The sequence below is a fragment of the Ranitomeya imitator genome, chromosome 2, assembly GCF_032444005.1.
Source record: "Ranitomeya imitator isolate aRanImi1 chromosome 2, aRanImi1.pri, whole genome shotgun sequence".
NCBI classification, from domain to species: Eukaryota; Metazoa; Chordata; class Amphibia; order Anura; family Dendrobatidae; genus Ranitomeya; species Ranitomeya imitator.
In genome coordinates this window covers 849,849,368-849,876,875 of record NC_091283.1, presented here as the reverse complement: position 1 = coordinate 849,876,875, position 27,508 = coordinate 849,849,368, and the positions used below count along the sequence as shown (strand labels likewise).

The window sequence follows — 27,508 nt, the reverse complement described above, 5'->3', positions numbered from 1 at the left end:
CACACATTATATGCGTCACACACATCATACATTATATGCGTCACATACATCACACACATCACACATTATATACGTCACACACATCACACATTATATACATCACACACATCACACATTATATACGTCACACACATCACACATTATATACATCACACACATCACACATTATATACATCACACACATCACACATTATATGCGTCACACACATCATACATTATATGCGTCACATACATCACACACATCACACATTATATACGTCACACACATCACACATTATATACATCACACACATCACACATTATATACATCACACACATCACACATTATATACATCACACACATCACACATTATATGCGTCACACACATCATACATTATATACGTCACATACATCACACACATCACACATTATATACGTCACACACATCACACATTATATACATCACACACATCACACATTATATACGTCACACACATCACACATTATATACATCACACACATCACACATTATATACATCACACACATCACACATTATATGCGTCACACACATCATACATTATATGCGTCACATACATCACACACATCACACATTATATACGTCACACACATCACACATTATATACATCACACACATCACACATTATATACATCACACACATCACACATTATATGCGTCACACACATCATACATTATATACGTCACATACATCACACACATCACACATTATATACGTCACACACATCACACATTATATACATCACACACATCACACATTATATGCGTCACACACATCATACATTATATGCGTCACATACATCACACACATCACACATTATATACGTCACACACATCACACATTATATACATCACACACATCACACATTATATACATCACACACATCACACATTATATACGTCACACACATCACACATTATATACATCACACACATCACACATTATATGCGTCACACACATCATACATTATATGCGTCACATACATCACACACATCACACATTATATACGTCACACACATCACACATTATATACATCACACACATCACACATTATATACATCACACACATCACACATTATATACGTCACACACATCATACATTATATACATCACACATTATATACATCACACATGATCATTTCTGTTCCGTCTTTTCAGGACCTGACAATGGAAACTGATCTTGTAGCAGCTAATGGAAAAAAAGTGAAGGCGCTGGAGATCTTCGCCTTCGCTCTGCAATACTTCAAGGAGCAAGCTCTGAAAGTGAGGAGGTGACCTCTACATATCGGGGAGCGGTCCGACCTCTGGGGTCAGTCCATCCATCTTCCATATTCTTTGCCTTTCAGGAGCTGAGTGACCAGGCCGGAGAAGAGATGGAGAACGGTGAGGTCAGATGGGTCATCACTGTCCCTGCCATCTGGAAGCAGCCGGCAAAGCAGTTCATGAGGCAGGCGGCCTACAAGGTGAGCGTCCCCAAATGTGTGTCCAGGAGAGTGACCCAACAGGTCACCTCTGCCCTCTAATGCCACGGGGTCACCTCTGCCCTCTAATGCCACGGGGTCACCTCTGCCCTCTAATGCCACGGGGTCACCTCTGCCCTCTAATGCCACGGGGTCACCTCTGCCCTCTAATGCCACAGGGTCACCTCTGCCCTCTAATGCCACGGGGTCACCTCTGCCCTCTAATGCCACGGGGTCACCTCTGCCCTCTAATGCCACGGGGTCACCTCTGCCCTCTAATGCACGGGGTCACCTCTGCCCTCTAATGCCACGGGGTCACCTCTGCCGTCTAATGCGACGGGGTCACCTCTGCCGTCTAATGCCCCGGGGTCACCTCTGCCGTCTAATGCACGGGGTCACCTCTGCCATCTAATGCCACGGGGTCACCTCTGCCGTCTAATGCCTCGGGGTCACCTCTGCCATCTAATGCGACGGGGTCACCTCTGCCGTCTAATGCCTCGGGGTCACCTCTGCCATCTAATGCGACGGGGTCACCTCTGCCGTCTAATGCCACGGGGTCACCTCTGCCGTCTAATGCACGGGGTCACCTCTGCCCTCTAATGCCACGGGGTCACCTCTGCCGTCTAATGCACGGGGTCACCTCTGCCGTCTAATGCCCCGGGGTCACCTCTGCCGTCTAATGCACGGGGTCACCTCTGCCGTCTAATGCCCCGGGGTCACCTCTGCCGTCTAATGCACGGGGTCACCTCTGCCCTCTAATGCCACGGGGTCACCTCTGCCGTCTAATGCACGGGGTCACCTCTGCCGTCTAATGCCCCGGGGTCACCTCTGCCGTCTAATGCACGGGGTCACCTCTGCCGTCTAATGCCCCGGGGTCACCTCTGCCGTCTAATGCCACGGGGTCACCTCTGCCATCTAATGCCTCGGGGTCACCTCTGCCATCTAATGCGACGGGGTCACCTCTGCCGTCTAATGCACGGGGTCACCTCTGCCGTCTAATGCCACGGGGTCACCTCTGCCGTCTAATGCCACGGGGTCACCTCTGCCGTCTAATGCACGGGGTCACCTCTGCCATCTAATGCCACGGGGTCACATAGCACACCGGTGTCCCCACCTGCTCAGGCCCCCGTCACCTCTCCCCACCCCCGACCCCACCCCCAGTGATGAGAGGTCAGTATGCCGTGTTTTTTTTTTTTAATCGCAGCAGCATATGGGGCATATTATGAGGCCATAAAGAACTGTATGGAGCATTATATGGGGCTCCTGATTCAATATGGATATTCAAAAACACTTAACCTACTGATGTCTCCATTATTTTCACTTTTATTGGTATCTATTTTTTTTTTTTATTTTACCGGTAGCTGCTGCATTTCCCACCCTAGGCTTATACTCGGATCAATAAGTTTTTTGTGGCAAAATTAGGGGTCTCGGCTTATACTTGGGTCGGCTTATACTCGAGTATATACGGTATCTATCTGGTATTGCTGCGGGGCCTGTTTGGGCCGGAGGCCGGGGCATGAATCCTCCGTTGGAAATGACGCATGTGTATAGTGCACTTCAGGCGCCATTTTCTAAGGTACATATCCGGGGATGATGATTGTGGCTCAGGAGGGTTGTGCCGCCGGAATCGGAGCCTGCGCAGTCCGCACTTTCCAGTGCCATTTTTATATACTGAATCTATATATATAATACGTCAGCGCAGCAATTCAGTGACTTTTTATTGCACATGACAGAATGGGGGTGCAGGATGGGAGCAGCACATGATAGGATGGGGGTGCAGGATGGGAGCAGCACATGATAGGATGGGGGTGCAGGATGGGAGCAGCACATGATAGGATGGGGGTGCAGGATGGGAGCAGCACATGATAGGATGGGGGTGCAGGATGGGAGCAGCACATGATAGGATGGGGGTGCAGGATGGGAGCAGCACATGATAGGATGGGGGTGCAGGATGGGAGCAGCACATGATAGGATGGGGGCGCAGAATGGGAGCAGCACATGACAGGTTGGGGGTGCAGGATAGGAGCAGCACATGACAGGTTGGGGGCGCAGGATGGGAGCACCATATGAGAGGATGGAGACCATATACCAATATAAATGCTCACCACCCGGGCGTAGAACAGCTTCAATGGCTAGTATTGGTAGTACCAGCAGGAAGTAACTAGTGATGAATATCAGAACCACAGTCCCCGTAGCCACAGACAGTCCAATATCTACAATCCCCGTTGTCAGTCTCCTTAGCCACAATCCCATTCCCTGTAGTCGGAGTCTCCATCCCTGTAGTCACGAGCCCTGTTCCCGTAGCCATAGTCCCAGTAGCCCCAATCTCCGTTGCCTCAATCCCCGTAGCCAAAATACTCGTAGCCACAGTCCCTACAGCCACAACCCCTGTTCTCGTAGTCACAATCCCCAGTCGTCATAGCTACAATCCCAAACCCATAGCCATAATCCCAAGCACCATAGCCAGAATGTCCGTCCCCGTAGCCACAGTCCTTGTACCTGTAGCCAGAATGTCCGTCCCCGTAGCCACAGTCCCCGTACCTGTAGCCAGAATGTCCGTCCCCGTAGCCACAGTCCTTGTACCTATAGCCAGAATGTCCATCCCCGTAGCCACAGTCCTTGTACCTATAGACAGAATGTCCGTCCTCGTAGCCACAGTCCCCGTACCTGTAGCCAGAATGTCCATCCCCGTAGCCACAGTCCTTGTACCTATAGCCAGAATGTCCGTCCCCGTAGTCACAGTCCTTGTACCTGTAGCCAGAATGTCCGTCCCCGTAGCCACAGTGCTTGTACCTATAGCCAGAATGTCCATCCCCGTAGCCACAGTCCCCGTACCTGTAGCCAGAATGTCCGTCCCCGTAGCCACAGTCCTTGTACCTGTAGCCAGAATGTCCATCCCCGTAGCCACAGTCCCCGTACCTATAGCCAGAATGTCCGTCCCCGTAGCCACAGTCCTTGTACCTGTAGCCAGAATGTCCGTCCCCGTAGCCACAGTCCTTGTACTTATAGCCAGAATGTCCGTCCCCGTAGCCACAGTCCTTGTACTTATAGCCAGAATGTCCGTCCCCGTAGCCACAGTCCTTGTACTTATAGCCAGAATGTCCGTCCCCGTAGCCACAGTCCTTGTACCTATAGCCAGAATGTCCGTCCCCGTAGCCACAGTCCTTGTACCTGTAGCCAGAATGTCCGTCCCCGTAGCCACAGTCCCCGTACCTGTAGCCAGAATGTCCGTCCCCGTAGCCACAGTCCTTGTACCTATAGCCAGAATGTCCGTCCCCGTAGCCACAGTCCTTGTACCTGTAGCCAGAATGTCCGTCCCCGTAGCCACAGTCCTTGTACCTGTAGCCAGAATGTCCGTCCCCGTAGCCACAGTCCTTGTACCTATAGCCGGGCTCCGGGCCACGCTCTCTGGCTTTGCCTCATGTCGGTTGCGTCTCGTGTGACTTTTCTATTGATCTGTGCGGTGACTCCCTGTTATATGGGGGCGAGCATCATCAGCCATAATGTGTAGTGTACGTCCGCCATCGTATCCAGCGGCCCCCATCCCCCTCCATTAGCTTCTAAGGGTTTTCTGTCACTTCTCCACATCCACGGTCACTCCTTATTGCAGAAGTGGGAAGGTCGCTCCTGTGTGGCCATCACTGTCACATCTGCCATACTGGACTCGCTCACCACGACCGCCCTGCAGAGGCTCCGGCCTCATGGAGAAATCCCGGCACTTCTGGCCTCGTGGAGACATCCCGGCACCTCCGTCCTCGTGCACAAATCCTGGCACCTCCATCCTCGTGGAGACATCCCGGCACTTCTTGCCTTGTGGAGACATCCCGGCATTTCCGGCCTCGTGGAGATATCCCGGCACCTCCGTCCTCGTTCACAAATCCTGGCACCTCCATCCTCGTGGAGACATCCCGGCATTTCTGGCCTCGTGGAGACATCCCGGCATTTCTGGCCTCGTGGAGACATCCCGGCATTTCCGGCCTCGTGGAGACATCCCGGCATTTCTGGCCCAGTGGAGACATCACGGCATTTCCGGCCTCGTGGAGACATCCCCGCATTTCTGGCCTCGTGGAGACATCCCGGCATTTCCGGCCTCGTGGAGACATCCCGGCATTTCCGGCCTCGTGGAGACATCCCGGCACTTCCGGCCTCGTGGAGACATCCCGGCACTTCCGGCCTCGTGGAGACATCCCGGCATCTCCGGTCTCATGCACAAATCCTGGCACCTCCAACCTGTAACTGAGGTAATTAACGGTCATCTGAGGAAGGTTCTGCCGGACACACTGCCGACTGCTCCTCTGTAATCACTGACCAATGACGTACCCGATGAGCTCGATGGAGACAAGTCCGGAGACGCTGCAGCCATGGGAGTAGATTTAGGCCGTGCATGCGCTCACAGTAGGATGAGGAACATGGGGCCTCATGTTGTCCTGCTGGAAAATGGATTCGGAACACTAGAGAAATGGCCGCACAACGGGGTCCACAACAAATTAATGTGACGCCATGCTTTTAGTGACCGGGAATTAAGACTAGAGGGGTCCGGCTACCGGATATTATACCCCAACACCACAATCCAGGGTTTAGGACTTGTGCGACGTTCCCTCATGGAAGTCTATTCATGGCGCTGCCGCTGTGATTTGGAGAATGACGCTGTTACATCTGTGTTGTTAGAATACACAAACCAGACTAACAAGAGAAGAGATACAGGAATAAATAAAAATGCCAGTCATACAAATACTGCACTTGCAAACAACAAAGTGGAACATCGGGAGGTAAAGGAAGGAAAAATAACATGGGAAAGGATGAGGATATGCACACAAACAAATCACCAAGCAACAGTCTTCTGAACAACACCTCCAACTCCAGAACCAGGCAGTATGAAACTAACACTGCCAATTCTGATTACCATAGACAAGTATATGTAGCTGAAGGGAGTGATTGTTATGATCACACCGCGAACGCCACTCCCACGTCACGGATCGGGGTGACTTTAGGCCAAAAGACGGCTATCACATGTGCAGGGGGCTTATCTTAGTTATCCCTCCACTGCTACAATGTGATGAAAAAACACACACACAAGGTTATTGACCTCTTAGTTTACAGCAGGGGCTCATTTTAGGTATCCCACTGCTCTTCAATACACCACGAACTGCAGGGATTTATGTATATCCCGCTTTACAGTTCCGCTTGAACTTGCAGCCTTCTGGCGCCCCCCTTACCCTCAGGTCAGATTAGGTACTGCACCCTGGGTAATTAGTCGCCAGAAAGGCTGCCTGCTATGTACTGGCTATTGGGCACGCTGCAGCGAGGCGATTTAAATACTCCCACTCAGGCAGGAACAATAATTATCAACGCCGCAGTCACTACAACGACTCCCAAAGACACAGCACACAGTATGCTGCCACCAGCTTCGTTTAAACGGGTCCGAAGCTAACGCAAAACAGTAGCGTAATTCCCTTCAGAAGACTTAGGGTACGTTTTAGAGCAGGAAGAACGAAACTAGTATTTTATGTATTTTACTCCGTTAAAATTAAGGCAGTGTTTATAAAAAGATGTTACAATATGAGACAATTGAAAATATGTACAAGGTAATTATAAAAATAACATGAATTAAAGAAGAGAGGTAAAACTCACATGTTTTCAGATCATGTCAGGCAAAACCAGGAGGTCTGGGTAGAAACAGCTCCTCAGGTAAGATTCAGACTAAGACTACTGAAGGCTGGGTTAAGGGTAGAGACTTTTAAACCCCAGCCTCGTGACATCACAAAAAGGGTTGGTTTCCTCAGTCCCTCGCATCTCCTCAGACTCACCAAAGTTAACACAAATTTGTATAATGCTCGTATCTCCACTCCAGAATATGTCAGAATAATAACACACCCAGCATTCAGCTTATTTTAAAATTGGCTTTCTAATGAAACAAATTTGGGCTATTTGGGACATGCAGTTCCAGAGAAATCCATACTTTTTTCCCTGTTGGAATTAGAAGCTTCTGCTTACAGTGGCTGATAGATCCGCCGATGGAGGTTAGCAATATATCCTTATTATTTTTCTAGCCCAAATCGGTGGCCTAATATCTTACTATAACCGAACAAAGAACCGCATGTCTTTGAGAAGGATAATCAGACCAGTTTCAGCTGGAGGGAGCTTTGGGCTGCTACAAGCGCAATAAACCTTCCTGGGCTTGGGGGCAGGGCAGTCCTGGGCTTGGGGGCAGGGCTTCACACACATTCCAGCAAGCAAAGAAAGAAGGGGGGTCAACGCCCACCCTATATGTGCTGGCAAGGGAAACTAAAACTCATTATACACATTTTCCTCACAGTGACCAACACTGAACAGCTGAGACGATCAAAGCCGGAAAGCTCCATTAGGTCTCAACTGAACAGATTAACCCCCACACTGCTAACAGAACCCCTACCCCCAGAGCTCCAGTTTAGAATATCATTTGGCTCCCACAATCTGATTAGAGGTTCGGAATGAGAGGGAGCAGATACGGATCCTGGACCGTGACCCAATTACAAAGAAAAACTCCACTGCAACGAAAGATAAGGAAGACCTGATATGGCACCTTGCCAAACTTTCAGCAATGTAGACCTTCATGGCCTGCCTCTCTGGACCAGAAATATTACATTACCTGCTCTTTGGCAGCTTGACCCCAGGTATAAAATTAACTGGGGAATCATAAAGACGAAGGAAGGAAGTTCGTGATTCCCCTGTTCTGAAAACATCCCCAAAGTCAGACAGGTATTGAGGCAGAGATTAGGTACCCACCCTAGCTAGACGAGTGGCCAAGCAGTGTCTTTGCAAATACTCCCCTTAACCACCTCTCTGGTCTGCCCGTCTACCACCAGATTATGCATTGTAGGCCAGGGTAGTCGAAGAACCACAGGAGCGGGCCGACCCTCTGGCACATAACGGGCAATACTTTCTGAGCATTCTAACTGCATGGCCCCTACCTGTAGATGTAAACCACAAACTACCTGAGGAAGGAAAGGAAAAACAAAATAGGAGAGGATGAGTACACAGACAAATCATCAAGCAACAGTCTTTAGAACAACACTCCAAATGCCTCCTAACAACCAACACCTCCAGAACCAGGCAGTATGAAACTAACACGGACAATCCCTGATTGCTATAGGCAAGTATATATAGCAGAGTGGAGTGGCCAACACTGAACAGCTGAGACAACCATAGCAGAAAAGCTACAACTGAACAGATTAACCCCTGTACTGCTAGCATAAACCTGCACTGCTTAATATGATGGTGAATTGCTTCTAATCAGTGCAGGAGTATGTGAAATCAGACCCCGCAGTCTTCTGGACACTCTGTCACGGTAAATCCGTGACGGGCACATAGTGATCCGTCCTGTGCTACAAGTGACCTCACAGACCGAGTAAAGTCAGCAGCATCCACACAACCCATCCGGAGGCATCAGCCCAACATTGGGCTATGAGCCAGACGTCTGTCTACAAAAGTCCACTGTCCTCACATCACCTTGTGACATAATGGCCGGTGGTGCAGAACTCACTGATACCAGCACGGTCCTATAATAGGAGCCACCAGGGGAACAAGTCCATCCATGACATTTCTTCCTCCTGGATCTCCCCCTTCACCTGTGAGTGTTATTACTGAGAAGTGAAAGGGACTGCAGCCACTCTGCCATGAAGTGGAGACCCCATAATGTTAAAGAGCATGGGGGTGAGTCCTGAGGAGCAGAGGACAGTGAAGTGACCACCGCTCTGCTAACCCAATGGCTGCTGAATCCAGACCTCCTCTGGTATCACCACAAACACTGCGCCACCGCTGGGAGCTTCATGGCCGAGCAGCTGTATGCTGACGTACATCACCCAGCACAATGCCAAGCGTCTGATGGAGTGGTGTAAAGCCGCCACCACTGGACTCTGTGGATTGACGGATCGCAATTCTCTATCTGTGTATGAAGGAGTCTAGATTTGGTGATTCCAGGAGGACGTTTCCCCCTGATGCTGGAGGGGGTAATGCTATGTGCTATTATCAGGGGGCGACCTCGAACCCCCAGCTCAAGTGATGGGGAATCTTCATCTTCACCACAAGAGATTGTGGATAATTGTAACTTCAGCTTTGTGTTGGAAACAGTTTGGGGAAGACCCTTGTCTGCCCCCCATGACTGCACCCAATGCACTAGGGCCATACAGACATGGAGGGGAGAACATGAGCGGCCACACAGAGCCGTGACCCCCCAACCAAATCCAAAACCCCGGAGATTGTGAGCTCGGCCCCTCTCCAACATCAGGGTCTGACCCCACAAATGGTCTTCTGGGATGAAAAGACAAACATTCCCAAACATGTCTCCAAAATATCATGGAAATGCCAGAAGAGCAATATCTGCAGAGGAGAGACTCCATATTAATGTCTGTGGACGTAGAGGAGGACAGTGAAGCCCCCGGAGGTGGATGTGGGGGGCACATACTTTCTCCATATTAATGTCTATGGATGTAGATGAGGACAGTGAAGCCCCCGGAGGTGGATGTGGGGGGCACATACTTTCTCCATATTAATGTCTGTGGACGTAGAGGAGGACAGTGAAGCCCCCGGAGGTGGATGTGGGGGGCACATACTTTCTCCATATTAATGTCTGTGGACGTAGAGGAGGACAGTGAAGCCCCCGGAGGAGGATGTGGGGGGCACACACTTTCTCCATATTAATGTCTGTGGACGTAGAGGAGGACAGTGAAGCCCCCGGAGGTGGATGTGGGGGGCACATACTTTCTCCATATTAATGTCTATGGATGTAGATGAGGACAGTGAAGCCCCCGGAGGTGGATGTGGGGGGCACATACTTTCTCCATATTAATGTCTGTGGACGTAGAGGAGGACAGTGAAGCCCCCGGAGGTGGATGTGGGGGGCACATACTTTCTCCATATTAATGTCTGTGGACGTAGAGGAGGACAGTGAAGCCCCCGGAGGAGGATGTGGGGGGCACACACTTTCTCCATATTAATGTCTGTGGACGTAGAGGAGGACAGTGAAGCCCCCGGAGGTGGATGTGGGGGGCACATACTTTCTCCATATTAATGTCTGTGGACGTAGAGGAGGACAGTGAAGCCCCCGGAGGTGGATGTGGGGGGCACATACTTTCTCCATATTAATGTCTGTGGACGTAGAGGAGGACAGTGAAGCCCCCGGAGGAGGATGTGGGGGGCACATACTGTCTCCATATTAATGTCTATGGATGTAGATGAGGACAGAGAAGCCCCCGGAAGTGGATGTGGGGGGCACATACTTTCTCCATATTAATGTCTATGGATGTAGATGAGGACAGAGAAGCCCCCGGAGGAGGATGTGGGGGGCACATACTTTCTCCATATTAATGTCTATAGATGTAGATGAGGACAGTGAAGCCCCCGGAGGAGGATGTGGGGGGCACATACTGTCTCCATATTAATGTCTATGGATGTAGATGAGGACAGAGAAGCCCCCGGAGGAGGATGTGGGGGGCACATACTTTCTCCATATTAATGTCTATGGATGTAGATGAGGACAGAGAAGCCCCCGGAGGTGGATGTGGGGGGCACATACTGTCTCCATATTAATGTCTATGGATGTAGATGAGGACAGTGAAGCCCCCGGAGGTGGATGTGGGGGGCACATACTTTCTCCATATTAATGTCTATGGATGTAGATGAGGACAGTGAAGCCCCCGGAGGTGGATGTGGGGGGCACATACTTTCTCCATATTAATGTCTATGGATGTAGATGAGGACAGTGAAGCCCCCGGAGGTGGATGTGGGGGGCACATACTGTCTCCATATTAATGTCTGTGGACGTAGAGGAGGACAGTGAAGCCCCCGGAGGTGGATGTGGGGGGCACATACTTTCTCCATATTAATGTCTGTGGACGTAGAGGAGGACAGTGAAGCCCCCGGAGGAGGATGTGGAGGGCACACACTTTCTCCATATTAATGTCTGTGGACGTAGAGGAGGACAGTGAAGCCCCCGGAGGTGGATGTGGGGGGCACATACTTTCTCCATATTAATGTCTGTGGACGTAGAGGAGGACAGTGAAGCCCCCGGAGGTGGATGTGGGGGGCACATACTGTCTCCATATTAATGTCTATGGATGTAGATGAGGACAGTGAAGCCCCCGGAGGAGGATGTGGGGGGCACATACTTTCTCCATATTAATGTCTGTGGACGTAGAGGAGGACAGTGAAGCCCCCGGAGGTGGATGTGGGGGGCACATACTGTCTCCATATTAATGTCTATGGATGTAGATGAGGACAGTGAAGCCCCCGGAGGAGGATGTGGGGGGCACATACTTTCTCCATATTAATGTCTGTGGACGTAGAGGAGGACAGAGAAGCCCCCGGAGGAGGATGTGGGGGGCACATACTTTCTCCATATTAATGTCTATGGATGTAGATGAGGACAGAGAAGCCCCCGGAAGTGGATGTGGGGGGCACATACTTTCTCCATATTAATGTCTATGGATGTAGATGAGGACAGAGAAGCCCCCGGAGGAGGATGTGGGGGGCACATACTTTCTCCATATTAATGTCTATGGATGTAGATGAGGACAGAGAAGCCCCCGGAGGTGGATGTGGGGGGCACATACTTTCTCCATATTAATGTCTATGGATGTAGATGAGGACAGAGAAGCCCCCGGAGGTGGATGTGGGGGGCACATACTTTCTCCATATTAATGTCTATGGATGTAGATGAGGACAGAGAAGCCCCCGGAGGAGGATGTGGGGGGCACATACTTTCTCCATATTAATGTCTATGGATGTAGATGAGGACAGAGAAGCCCCCGGAGGTGGATGTGGGGGGCACATACTTTCTCCATATTAATGTCTATGGATGTAGATGAGGACAGTGAAGCCCCCGGAGGTGGATGTGGGGGGCACATACTGTCTCCATATTAATGTCTGTGGACTTAGAGGAGGACAGTGAAGCCCCCGGAGGTGGATGTGGGGGGCACATACTTTCTCCATATTAATGTCTGTGGACGTAGAGGAGGACAGTGAAGCCCCCGGAGGTGGATGTGGGGGGCACATACTTTCTCCATATTAATGTCTGTGGACGTAGAGGAGGACAGTGAAGCCCCCGGAGGAGGATGTGGGGGGCACATACTGTCTCCATATTAATGTCTATGGATGTAGATGAGGACAGAGAAGCCCCCGGAAGTGGATGTGGGGGGCACATACTTTCTCCATATTAATGTCTATGGATGTAGATGAGGACAGAGAAGCCCCCGGAGGAGGATGTGGGGGGCACATACTTTCTCCATATTAATGTCTATGGATGTAGATGAGGACAGAGAAGCCCCCGGAGGAGGATGTGGGGGGCACATACTGTCTCCATATTAATGTCTATGGATGTAGATGAGGACAGAGAAGCCCCCGGAGGTGGATGTGGGGGGCACATACTTTCTCCATATTAATGTCTATGGATGTAGATGAGGACAGAGAAGCCCCCGGAGGTGGATGTGGGGGGCACATACTTTCTCCATATTAATGTCTATGGATGTAGATGAGGACAGAGAAGCCCCCGGAGGAGGATGTGGGGGGCACATACTTTCTCCATATTAATGTCTATGGATGTAGATGAGGACAGAGAAGCCCCCGGAGGAGGATGTGGGGGGCACATACTGTCTCCATATTAATGTCTATGGATGTAGATGAGGACAGTGAAGCCCCCGGAGGAGGATGTGGGGGGCACATACTTTCTCCATATTAATGTCTATGGATGTAGATGAGGACAGAGAAGCCCCCGGAGGTGGATGTGGGGGGCACATACTTTCTCCATATTAATGTCTATGGATGTAGATGAGGACAGAGAAGCCCCCGGAGGTGGATGTGGGGGGCACATACTTTCTCCATATTAATGTCTATGGATGTAGATGAGGACAGTGAAGCCCCCGGAGGAGGATGTGGGGGGCACATACTTTCTCCATATTAATGTCTATGGATGTAGATGAGGACAGTGAAGCCCCCGGAGGTGGATGTGGGGGGCACATACTGTCTCCATATTAATGTCTATGGATGTAGATGAGGACAGTGAAGCCCCCGGAGGAGGATGTGGGGGGCACATACTGTCTCCATATTAATGTCTATGGATGTAGATGAGGACAGTGAAGCCCCCGGAGGAGGATGTGGGGGGCACATACTGTCTCCATATTAATGTCTATGGATGTAGATGAGGACAGTGAAGCCCCCGGAGGAGGATGTGGGGGGCACATACTTTCTCCATATTAATGTCTATGGATGTAGATGAGGACAGTGAAGCCCCCGGAGGAGGATGTGGGGGGCACATACTTTCTCCATATTAATGTCTATGGATGTAGAGGAGGACAGTGAAGCCCCCGGAGGAGAATGTGGGGGGCACATACTTTCTCCATATTAATGTCTATGGATGTAGAGGAGGACAGTGAAGCCCCCGGAGGTGGATGTGGGGGGCACATACTTTCTCCATATTAATGTCTATGGATGTAGATGAGGACAGAGAAGCCCCCGGAGGTGGATGTGGGGGGCACATACTTTCTCCATATTAATGTCTATGGATGTAGAGGAGGACAGTGAAGCCCCCGGAGGAGAATGTGGGGGGCACATACTTTCTCCATATTAATGTCTATGGATGTAGAGGAGGACAGTGAAGCCCCCGGAGGTGGATGTGGGGGGCACATACTGTCTCCATATTAATGTCTATGGATGTAGATGAGGACAGAGAAGCCCCCGGAGGAGGATGTGGGGGGCACATACTTTCTCCATATTAATGTCTGTGGATGTAGATGAGGACAGTGAAGCCCCCGGAGGAGGATGTGGGGGGCACATACTTTCTCCATATTAATGTCTATGGATGTAGATGAGGACAGTGAAGCCCCCGGAGGAGAATGTGGGGGGCACATACTTTCTCCATATTAATGTCTATGGATGTAGAGGAGGACAGTGAAGCCCCCGGAGGAGAATGTGGGGGGCACATACTTTCTCCATATTAATGTCTATGGATGTAGAGGAGGACAGTGAAGCCCCCGGAGGTGGATGTGGGGGGCACATACTGTCTCCATATTAATGTCTATGGATGTAGATGAGGACAGAGAAGCCCCCGGAGGAGGATGTGGGGGGCACATACTGTCTCCATATTAATGTCTATGGATGTAGATGAGGACAGTGAAGCCCCCGGAGGTGGATGTGGGGGGCACATACTGTCTCCATATTAATGTCTATGGATGTAGAGGAGGACAGTGAAGCCCCCGGAGGTGGATGTGGGGGGCACATACTTTCTCCATATTAATGTCTATGGATGTAGATGAGGACAGAGAAGCCCCCGGAGGAGGATGTGGGGGGCACATACTGTCTCCATATTAATGTCTATGGATGTAGAGGAGGACAGTGAAGCCCCCGGAGGTGGATGTGGGGGGCACATACTGTCTCCATATTAATGTCTATGGATGTAGATGAGGACAGTGAAGCCCCCGGAGGAGGATGTGGGGGGCACATACTTTCTCCATATTAATGTCTATAGATGTAGATGAGGACAGTGAAGCCCCCGGAGGTGGATGTGGGGGGCACATACGGTCTCCATATTAATGTCTATGGATGTAAATGAGGACAGAGAAGCCCCCGGAGGAGGATGTGGGGGGCACATACTTTCTCCATATTAATGTCTATGGATGTAGATGAGGACAGAGAAGCCCCCGGAGGAGGATGTGGGGGGCACATACTTTCTCCATATTAATGTCTGTGGATGTAGATGAGGACAGAGAAGCCCCCGGAGGAGGATGTGGGGGGCACATACTTTCTCCATATTAATGTCTATGGATGTAGATGAGAACAGAGAAGCCCCCGGAGGAGGATGTGGGGGGCACATACTGTCTCCATATTAATGTCTATGGATGTAGATGAGGACAGTGAAGCCCCCGGAGGAGGATGTGGGGGGCACATACTGTCTCTATATTAATGTCTATGGATGTAGATGAGGACAGTGAAGCCCCCGGAGGTGGATGTGGGGGGCACATACTTTCTCCATATTAATGTCTATGGATGTAGATGAGGACAGAGAAGCCCCCGGAGGAGGATGTGGGGGGCACACACTTTCTCCATATTAATGTCTATGGATGTAGATGAGGACAGTGAAGCCCCCGGAGGAGGATGTGGGGGGCACACACTTTCTCCATATTAATGTCTATGGATGTAGATGAGGACAGAGAAGCCCCCGGAGGAGGATGTGGGGGGCACATACTTTCTCCATATTAATGTCTATGGATGTAGATGAGGACAGAGAAGCCCCCGGAGGTGGATGTGAGGGGCACATACTTTCTCCATATTAATGTCTATGGATGTAGATGAGGACAGAGAAGCCCCCGGAGGTGGATGTGGGGGGCACATACTTTCTCCATATTAATGTCTATGGATGTAGATGAAGACAGTGAAGCCCCCGGAGGAGGATGTGGGGGGCACATACTTTCTCCATATTAATGTCTGTGGATGTAGATGAGGACAGTGAAGCCCCCGGAGGAGGATGTGGGGGGCACATACTTTCTCCATATTAATGTCTATGGATGTAGATGAGGACAGAGAAGCCCCCGGAGGAGGATGTGGGGGGCACATACTTTCTCCATATTAATGTCTATGGATGTAGATGAGGACAGAGAAGCCCCCGGAGGAGGATGTGGGGGGCACATACTTTCTCCATATTAATGTCTGTGGATGTAGATGAGGACAGTGAAGCCCCCGGAGGAGGATGTGAGGGGCACATACTTTCTCCATATTAATATCTATGGATGTAGATGAGGACAGAGAAGCCCCCGGAGGTGGATGTGGGGGGCACATACTGTCTCCATATTAATGTCTATGGATGTAGATGAGGACAGAGAAGCCCCCGGAAGTGGATGTGGGGGGCACATACTTTCTCCATATTAATGTCTATGGATGTAGATGAGGACAGAGAAGCCCCCGGAGGAGGATGTGGGGGGCACATACTTTCTCCATATTAATGTCTATGGATGTAGATGAGGACAGAGAAGCCCCCGGAGGAGGATGTGGGGGGCACATACTATCTCCATATTAATGTCTGTGGATGTAGATGAGGACAGTGAAGCCCCCGGAGGAGGATGTGAGGGGCACATACTTTCTCCATATTAATGTCTATGGATGTAGATGAGGACAGTGAAGCCCCCGGAGGAGGATGTGGGGGGCACATACTTTCTCCATATTAATGTCTGTGGATGTAGATGAGGACAGTGAAGCCCCCGGAGGAGGATGTGGGGGGCACATACTTTCTCCATATTAATGTCTGTGGATGTAGATGAGGACAGTGAAGCCCCCGGAGGAGGATGTGGGGGGCACATACTTTCTCCATATTAATGTCTGTGGATGTAGATGAGGACAGTGAAGCCCCCGGAGGAGGATGTGGGGGGCACATACTTTCTCCATATTAATGTCTGTGGATGTAGATGAGGACAGTGAAGCCCCCGGAGGAGGATGTGGGGGGCACATACTTTCTCCATATTAATGTCTATGGATGCAGATGAGGACAGTGAAGCCCCCGGAGGAGGATGTGGGGGGCACATACTTTCTCCATATTAATGTCTGTGGATGTAGATGAGGACAGTGAAGCCCCCGGAGGAGGATATGGGGGGCACATACTTTCTCCATATTAATGTCTATGGATGTAGATGAGGACAGTGAAGCCCCCGGAGGAGGATGTGGGGGGCACATACTTTCTCCATATTAATGTCTGTGGATGTAGATGAGGACAGTGAAGCCCCCGGAGGAGGATGTGGGGGGCACATACTTTCTCCATATTAATGTCTGTGGATGTAGATGAGGACAGTGAAGCCCCCGGAGGAGGATGTGGGGGGCACATACTTTCTCCATATTAATGTCTATGGATGTAGATGAGGACAGAGAAGCCCCCGGAGGAGGATGTGGGGGGCACATACTTTCTCCATATTAATGTCTATGGATGTAGATGAGGACAGAGAAGCCCCCGGAGGAGGATGTGGGGGGCACATACTTTCTCCATATTAATGTCTATAGATGTAGATGAGGACAGTGAAGCCCCCGGAGGAGGATGTGAGGGGCACATACTTTCTCCATATTAATATCTATGGATGTAGATGAGGACAGAGAAGCCCCCGGAGGTGGATGTGGGGGGCACATACTGTCTCCATATTAATGTCTATAGATGTAGATGAGGACAGTGAAGCCCCCGGAGGAGGATGTGGGGGGCACATACTTTCTCCATATTAATGTCTATGGATGTAGATGAGGACAGTGAAGCCCCCGGAGGAGGATGTGGGGGGCACATACTTTCTCCATATTAATGTCTGTGGATGTAGATGAGGACAGTGAAGCCCCCGGAGGAGGATGTGAGGGGCACATACTTTCTCCATATTAATATCTATGGATGTAGATGAGGACAGAGAAGCCCCCGGAGGTGGATGTGGGGGGCACATACTGTCTCCATATTAATGTCTATAGATGTAGATGAGGACAGTGAAGCCCCCGGAGGAGGATGTGGGGGGCACATACTTTCTCCATATTAATGTCTATGGATGTAGATGAGGACAGTGAAGCCCCCGGAGGAGGATGTGGGGGGCACATACTTTCTCCATATTAATGTCTATGGATGTAGATGAGGACAGAGAAGCCCCCGGAAGTGGATGTGGGGGGCACATACTTTCTCCATATTAATGTCTATGGATGTAGATGAGGACAGAGAAGCCCCCGGAGGAGGATGTGGGGGGCACATACTTTCTCCATATTAATGTCTATGGATGTAGATGAGGACAGAGAAGCCCCCGGAGGAGGATGTGGGGGGCACATACTATCTCCATATTAATGTCTGTGGATGTAGATGAGGACAGTGAAGCCCCCGGAGGAGGATGTGAGGGGCACATACTTTCTCCATATTAATGTCTATGGATGTAGATGAGGACAGTGAAGCCCCCGGAGGAGGATGTGGGGGGCACATACTTTCTCCATATTAATGTCTGTGGATGTAGATGAGGACAGTGAAGCCCCCGGAGGAGGATGTGGGGGGCACATACTTTCTCCATATTAATGTCTGTGGATGTAGATGAGGACAGTGAAGCCCCCGGAGGAGGATGTGGGGGGCACATACTTTCTCCATATTAATGTCTGTGGATGTAGATGAGGACAGTGAAGCCCCCGGAGGAGGATGTGGGGGGCACATACTGTCTCCATATTAATGTCTATGGATGTAGATGAGGACAGTGAAGCCCCCGGAGGTGGATGTGGGGGGCACATACTGTCTCCATATTAATGTCTATGGATGTAGATGAGGACAGTGAAGCCCCCGGAGGAGGATGTGGGGGGCACATACTGTCTCCATATTAATGTCTATGGATGTAGATGAGGACAGAGAAGCCCCCGGAGGAGGATGTGGGGGGCACATACTTTCTCCATATTAATATCTATGGATGTAGATGAGGACAGTGAAGCCCCCGGAGGAGGATGTGGGGGGCACATACTATCTCTATATTAATGTCTATGGATGTAGATGAGGACAGTGAAGCCCCCGGAGGAGGATGTGGGGGGCACATACTTTCTCCATATTAATGTCTGTGGATGTAGATGAGGACAGTGAAGCCCCCGGAGGAGGATGTGGGGGGCACATACTTTCTCCATATTAATATCTATGGATGTAGATGAGGATAGTGAAGCCCCCGGAGGAGGATGTGGGGGGCACATACTATCTCTATATTAATGTCTATGGATGTAGATGAGGACAGTGAAGCCCCCGGAGGAGGATGTGGGGGGCACATACTTTCTCCATATTAATGTCTGTGGATGTAGATGAGGACAGTGAAGCCCCCGGAGGAGGATGTGGGGGGCACATACTTTCTCCATATTAATGTCTATGGATGCAGATGAGGACAGTGAAGCCCCCGGAGGAGGATGTGGGGGGCACATACTTTCTCCATATTAATGTCTGTGGATGTAGATGAGGACAGTGAAGCCCCCGGAGGAGGATATGGGGGGCACATACTTTCTCCATATTAATGTCTATGGATGTAGATGAGGACCGAGAAGCCCCCGGAGGAGGATGTGGGGGGCACACACTTTCTCCATATTAATGTCTATGGATGTAGATGAGGACAGTGAAGCCCCCGGAGGAGGATGTGGGGGGCACATACTTTCTCCATATTAATGTCTGTGGATGTAGATGAGGACAGTGAAGCCCCCGGAGGAGGATGTGGGGGGCACACACTTTCTCCATATTAATGTCTATGGATGTAGATGAGGACAGTGAAGCCCCCGGAGGCGGATGTGGGGGGCACATACTTTCTCCATATTAATGTCTATGGATGTAGATGAGGACAGTGAAGCCCCCGGAGGAGGATGTGGGGGGCACATACTTTCTCCATATTAATGTCTGTGGATGTAGATGAGGACAGTGAAGCCCCCGGAGGAGGATGTGGGGGGCACATACTTTCTCCATATTAATGTCTGTGGATGTAGATGAGGACAGTGAAGCCCCCGGAGGAGGATGTGGGGGGCACACACTTTCTCCATATTAATGTCTATGGATGTAGATGAGGACAGTGAAGCCCCCGGAGGAGGATGTGGGGGGCACATACTTTCTCCATATTAATGTCTATGGATGTAGATGAGGACAGTGAAGCCCCCGGAGGAGGATGTGGGGGGCACATACTGTCTCCATATTAATGTCTATGGATGTAGATAAGGACAGTGAAGCCCCCGGAGGAGGATGTGGGGGGCACATACTTTCTCCATATTAATGTCTATGGATGTAGATGAGGACAGTGAAGCCCCCGGAGGAGGATGTGGGGGGCACATACTTTCTCCATATTAATGTCTGTGGATGTAGATGAGGACAGTGAAGCCCCCGGAGGTGGATGTGGGGGGCACATACTTTCTCCATATTAATGTCTATGGATGTAGATGAGGACAGTGAAGCCCCCGGAGGAGGATGTGGGGGGCACATACTGTCTCCATATTAATGTCTATGGATGTAGATAAGGACAGTGAAGCCCCCGGAGGAGGATGTGGGGGGCACATACTTTCTCCATATTAATGTCTATGGATGTAGATGAGGACAGTGAAGCCCCCGGAGGAGGATGTGGGGGGCACATACTTTCTCCATATTAATGTCTATGGATGTAGATGAGGACAGTGAAGCCCCCGGAGGAGGATGTGGGGGGCACATACTTTCTCCATATTAATGTCTGTGGATGTAGATGAGGACAGTGAAGCCCCCGGAGGAGGATGTGGGGGGCACATACTTTCTCCATATTAATGTCTGTGGATGTAGATGAGGACAGTGAAGCCCCCGGAGGAGGATGTGGGGGGCACATACTGTCTCCATATTAATGTCTATGGATGTAGATGAGGACAGAGAAGCCCCCGGAGGAGGATGTGGGGGGCACATACTTTCTCCATATTAATGTCTGTGGATGTAGATGAGGACAGTGAAGCCCCCGGAGGTGGATGTGGGGGGCACATACTTTCTCCATATTAATGTCTGTGGATGTAGATGAGGACAGTAAAGCCCCCGGAGGAGGATGTGAGGGGCACATACTTTCTCCATATTAATGTCTATGGATGTAGATGAGGACAGAGAAGCCCCCGGAGGAGGATGTGGGGGGCACATACTTTCTCCATATTAATGTCTATGGATGTAGATGAGAACAGTGAAGCCCCCGGAGGTGGATGTGGGGGGCACATACTTTCTCCATATTAATGTCTATGGATGTAGATGAGGTCAGTGAAGCCCCCGGAGGTGGATGTGGGGGGCACATACTTTCTCCATATTAATGTCTATGGATGTAGATGAGAACAGTGAAGCCCCCGGAGGTGGATGTGGGGGGCACATACTTTCTCCATATTAATGTCTATGGATGTAGATGAGGTCAGTGAAGCCCCCGGAGGTGGATGTGGGGGGCACATACTTTCTCCATATTAATGTCTATGGATGTAGATGAGGACAGAGAAGCCCCCGGAGGAGGATGTGGGGGGCACATACTTTCTCCATATTAATGTCTATGGATGTAGATGAGGACAGAGAAGCCCCCGGAGGAGGATGTGGGGGGCACATACTTTCTCCATATTAATGTCTATGGATGTAGATGAGAACAGAGAAGCCCCCGGAGGAGGATGTGGGGGGCACATACTTTCTCCATATTAATGTCTATGGATGTAGATGAGGACAGAGAAGCCCCCGGAGGAGGATGTGGGGGGCACATACTTTCTCCATATTAATGTCTATGGATGTAGATGAGGACCGAGAAGCCCCCGGAGGAGGATGTGGGGGGCACATACTTTCTCCATATTAATGTCTATGGATGTAGATGAGAACAGAGAAGCCCCCGGAGGAGGATGTGGGGGGCACATACTTTCTCCATATTAATGTCTATGGATGTAGATGAGGACAGAGAAGCCCCCGGAGGAGGATGTGGGGGGCACATACTTTCTCCATATTAATGTCTATGGATGTAGATGAGGACCGAGAAGCCCCCGGAGGAGGATGTGGGGGGCACATACTTTCTCCATATTAATGTCTATGGATGTAGATGAGGACAGTGAAGCCCCCGGAGGTGGATGTGGGGGGCACATACTTTCTCCATATTAATGTCTATGGATGTAGATGAGGACAGTGAAGCCCCCGGAGGTGGATGTGGGGGGCACATACTGTCTCCATATTAATGTCTATGGATGTAGATGAGGACAGAGAAGCCCCCGGAGGAGGATGTGGGGGGCACATACTGTCTCCATATTAATGTCTATGGATGTAGATGAGGACAGAGAAGCCCCCGGAGGAGGATGTGGGGGGGCACATACTTTCTCCATATTAATGTCTATGGATGTAGATGAGGACAGTGAAGCCCCCGGAGGTGGATGTGGGGGGCACATACTTTCTCCATATTAATGTCTATGGATGTAGATGAGGACAGTGAAGCCCCCGGAGGAGGATGTGGGGGGGCACATACTTTCTCCATATTAATGTCTATGGATGTAGATGAGGACCGAGAAGCCCCCGGAGGAGGATGTGGGGGGCACACACTTTCTCCATATTAATGTCTATGGATGTAGATGAGGACAGAGAAGCCCCCGGAGGTGGATGTGGGGGGGCACATACTTTCTCCATATTAATGTCTATGGATGTAGATGAGGACAGTGAAGCCCCCGGAGGAGGATGTGGGGGGCACATACTTTCTCCATATTAATGTCTGTGGATGTAGATGAGGACAGTGAAGGCCCCTGAGGAGGATGTGGGGGGCACATACTTTCTCCATATTAATGTCTATGGATGTAGATGAGGACAGTGAAGCCCCCGGAGGAGGATGTGGGGGGCACATACTTTCTCCATATTAATGTCTATGGATGTAGATGAGGACAGAGAAGCCCCCGGAGGAGGATGTGGGGGGGCACATACTTTCTCCATATTAATGTCTATGGATGTAGATGAGGACAGAGAAGCCCCCGGAGGTGGATGTGGGGGGCACATACTTTCTCCATATTAATGTCTGTGGATGTAGATGAGGACAGTGAAGCCCCCGGAGGAGGATGTGGGGGGCACATACTGTCTCCATATTAATGTCTATGGATGTAGATGAGGACAGTGAAGCCCCCGGAGGAGGATGTGGGGGGCACATACTGTCTCCATATTAATGTCTATGGATGTAGATGAGGACAGTGAAGCCCCCGGAGGAGGATGTGGGGGGCACATACTGTCTCCATATTAATATCTATGGATGTAGATGAGGACAGTGAAGCCCCCGGAGGAGGATGTGGGGGGCACATACTTTCTCCATATTAATGTCTATGGATGTAGATGAGGACAGTGAAGCCCCCGGAGGAGGATGTGGGGGGCACATACTGTCTCCATATTAATATCTATGGATGTAGATGAGGACAGTGAAGCCCCCGGAGGAGGATGTGGGGGGCACATACTTTCTCCATATTAATGTCTATGGATGTAGATGAGGACAGAGAAGCCCCCGGAGGAGGATGTGGGGGGCACATACTGTCTCCATATTAATGTCTATGGATGTAGATGAGGACAGTGAAGCCCCCGGAGGTGGATGTGGGGGGCACATACTTTCTCCATATTAATGTCTATGGATGTAGATGAGGACAGTGAAGCCCCCGGAGGTGGATGTGGGGGGCACATACTTTCTCCATATTAATGTCTATGGATGTAGATGAGGACAGTGAAGCCCCCGGAGGTGGATGTGGGGGGCACATACTTTCTCCATATTAATGTCTATGGATGTAGATGAGGACAGAGAAGCCCCCGGAGGAGGATGTGGGGGGGCACATACTTTCTCCATATTAATGTCTATGGATGTAGATGAGGACAGAGAAGCCCCCGGAGGAGGATGTGGGGGGCACATACTGTCTCCATATTAATGTCTATGGATGTAGATGAGGACAGTGAAGCCCCCGGAGGAGGATGTGGGGGGCACATACTGTCTCCATATTAATGTCTATGGATGTAGATGAGGACAGAGAAGCCCCCGGAGGAGGATGTGGGGGGCACATACTGTCTCCATATTAATGTCTATGGATGTAGAGGAGGACAGTGAAGCCCCCGGAGGAGGATGTGGGGGGCACATACTGTCTCCATATTAATGTCTATGGATGTAGATGAGGACAGAGAAGCCCCCGGAGGAGGATGTGGGGGGCACATACTGTCTCCATATTAATGTCTATGGATGTAGAGGAGGACAGTGAAGCCCCCGGAGGTTGATGTGGGGGGCACATACTGTCTCCATATTAATGTCTATGGATGTAGATGAGGACAGTGAAGCCCCCGGAGGAGGATGTGGGGGGCACATACTGTCTCCATATTAATGTCTATGGATGTAGATGAGGACAGAGAAGCCCCCGGAGGAGGATGTGGGGGGCACATACTGTCTCCATATTAATGTCTATGGATGTAGATGAGGACAGAGAAGCCCCCGGAGGAGGATGTGGGGGGCACATACTGTCTCCATATTAATGTCTATGGATGTAGATGAGGACAGTGAAGCCCCCGGAGGAGGATGTGGGGGGCACATACTGTCTCCATATTAATGTCTATGGATGTAGATGAGGACAGAGAAGCCCCCGGAGGTGGATGTGGGGGGCACATACTGTCTCCATATTAATGTCTATGGATGTAGATGAGGACAGAGAAGCCCCCGGAGGAGGATGTGGGGGGCACATACTGTCTCCATATTAATGTCTATGGATGTAGATGAGGACAGAGAAGCCCCCGGAGGAGGATGTGGGGGGCACATACTGTCTCCATATTAATGTCTATGGATGTAGATGAGGACAGTGAAGCCCCCGGAGGAGGATGTGGGGGGCACATACTTTCTCCATATTAATGTCTATGGATGTAGATGAGGACAGAGAAGCCCCCGGAGGAGGATGTGGGGGGCACATACTGTCTCCATATTAATGTCTATGGATGTAGATGAGGACAGAGAAGCCCCCGGAGGAGGATGTGGGGGGCACATACTGTCTCCATATTAATGTCTATGGATGTAGATGAGGACAGAGAAGCCCCCGGAGGAGGATGTGGGGGGCACATACTGTCTCCATATTAATGTCTATGGATGTAGATGAGGACAGAGAAGCCCCCGGAGGAGGATGTGGGGGGCACATACTGTCTCCATATTAATGTCTATGGATGTAGATGAGGACAGTGAAGCCCCCGGAGGAGGATGTGGGGGGCACATACTGTCTCCATATTAATGTCTATGGATGTAGATGAGGACAGTGAAGCCCCCGGAGGAGGATGTGGGGGGCACATACTTTCTCCATATTAATGTCTATGGATGTAGATGAGGACAGAGAAGCCCCCGGAGGAGGATGTGGGGGGCACATACTGTCTCCATATTAATGTCTATGGATGTAGATGAGGACAGAGAAGCCCCCGGAGGAGGATGTGGGGGGCACATACTGTCTCCATATTAATGTCTATGGATGTAGATGAGGACAGAGAAGCCCCCGGAGGAGGATGTGGGGGGCACATACTGTCTCCATATTAATGTCTATGGATGTAGATGAGGACAGAGAAGCCCCCGGAGGAGGATGTGGGGGGCACATACTGTCTCCATATTAATGTCTATGGATGTAGAGGAGGACAGTGAAGCCCCCGGAGGAGGATGTGGGGGGCACATACTGTCTCCATATTAATGTCTATGGATGTAGATGAGGACAGAGAAGCCCCCGGAGGAGGATGTGGAGGGCACATACTGTCTCCATATTAATGTCTATGGATGTAGATGAGGACAGAGAAGCCCCCGGAGGAGGATGTGGGGGGCACATACTTTCTCCATATTAATGTCTATGGATGTAGATGAGGACAGAGAAGCCCCCGGAGGTGGATGTGGGGGGCACATACTTTCTCCATATTAATGTCTATGGATGTAGATGAGGACAGAGAAGCCTCCGTAGGAGGATGTGGGGGGCACATACTGTCTCCATATTAATGTCTATGGATGTAGATGAGGACAGAGAAGCCCCCGGAGGAGGATGTGGGGGGCACATACTGTCTCCATATTAATGTCTATGGATGTAGATGAGGACAGAGAAGCCTCCGGAGGAGGATGTGGGGGGCACATACTGTCTCCATATTAATGTCTATGGATGTAGATGAGGACAGTGAAGCCCCCGGAGGTGGATGTGGGGGGCACATACTTTCTCCATATTAATGTCTATGGATGTAGATGAGGACAGTGAAGCCCCCGGAGGAGGATGTGGGGGGCACATACTTTCTCCATATTAATGTCTATGGATGTAGATGAGGACAGTGAAGCCCCCGGAGGAGGATGTGGGGGGCACATACTGTCTCCATATTAATGTCTATGGATGTAGATGAGGACAGTGAAGCCCCCGGAGGTGGATGTGGGGGGCACATACTTTCTCCATATTAATGTCTATGGATGTAGATGAGGACAGTGAAGCCCCCGGAGGAGGATGTGGGGGGCACATACTTTCTCCATATTAATGTCTATGGATGTAGATGAGGACAGTGAAGCCCCCGGAGGAGGATGTGGGGGGCACATACTTTCTCCATATTAATTTCTATGGATGTAGATGAGGACAGTGAAGCCCCCGGAGGTGGATGTGGGGGGCACATACTTTCTCCATATTAATGTCTATGGATGTAGATGAGGACAGAGAAGCCCCCGGAGGAGGATGTGGGGGGGCACATACTTTCTCCATATTAATGTCTATGGATGTAGATGAGGACAGTGAAGCCCCCGGAGGAGGATGTGGGGGGCACATACTTTCTCCATATTAATGTCTATGGATGTAGATGAGGACAGTGAAGCCCCCGGAGGAGGATGTGGGGGGCACATACTGTCTCCATATTAATGTCTATGGATGTAGATGAGGACAGAGAAGCCCCCGGAGGAGGATGTGGGGGGGCACATACTTTCTCCATATTAATGTCTATGGGTGTAGATGAGGACAGTGAAGCCCCCGGAGGAGGATGTGGGGGGCACATACTTTCTCCATATTAATGTCTATGGATGTACATGAGGACAGAGAAGCCCCCGGAGGAGGATGTGGGGGGCACATACTGTCTCCATATTAATGTCTATGGATGTAGATGAGGACAGTGAAGCCCCCGGAGGAGGATGTGGGGGGCACATACTGTCTCCATATTAATGTCTATGGATGTAGATGAGGACAGAGAAGCCCCCGGAGGAGGATGTGGGGGGCACATACTGTCTCCATATTAATGTCTATGGATGTAGAGGAGGACAGTGAAGCCCCCGGAGGAGGATGTGGGGGGCACATACTGTCTCCATATTAATGTCTATGGATGTAGATGAGGACAGAGAAGCCCCCGGAGGTGGATGTGGGGGGCACATACTTTCTCCATATTAATGTCTATGGATGTAGATGAGGACAGAGAAGCCCCCGGAGGAGGATGTGGGGGGCACATACTTTCTCCATATTAATGTCTATGGATGTAGATGAGGACAGTGAAGCCCCCGGAGGTGGATGTGGGGGGCACATACTTTCTCCATATTAATGTCTATGGATGTAGATGAGGACAGTG

At 50.5% G+C, this 27,508-nt stretch overlaps 1 protein-coding gene across 1 annotated transcript in view; it reads left to right on the top strand.

Moving 5' to 3' along the window:
- HSPA12A (heat shock protein family A (Hsp70) member 12A) overlaps positions 1–27,508 on the top strand; it is a 139,635-nt gene that overhangs the window by 38,864 nt on the left and 73,263 nt on the right. The window contains exons 5-6 of the mRNA XM_069754389.1: positions 1,178–1,282; positions 1,366–1,482. Coding sequence (XP_069610490.1) covers positions 1,178–1,282; positions 1,366–1,482 — 222 coding nt within the window. The remainder of the gene's footprint in view (positions 1–1,177; positions 1,283–1,365; positions 1,483–27,508) is intronic.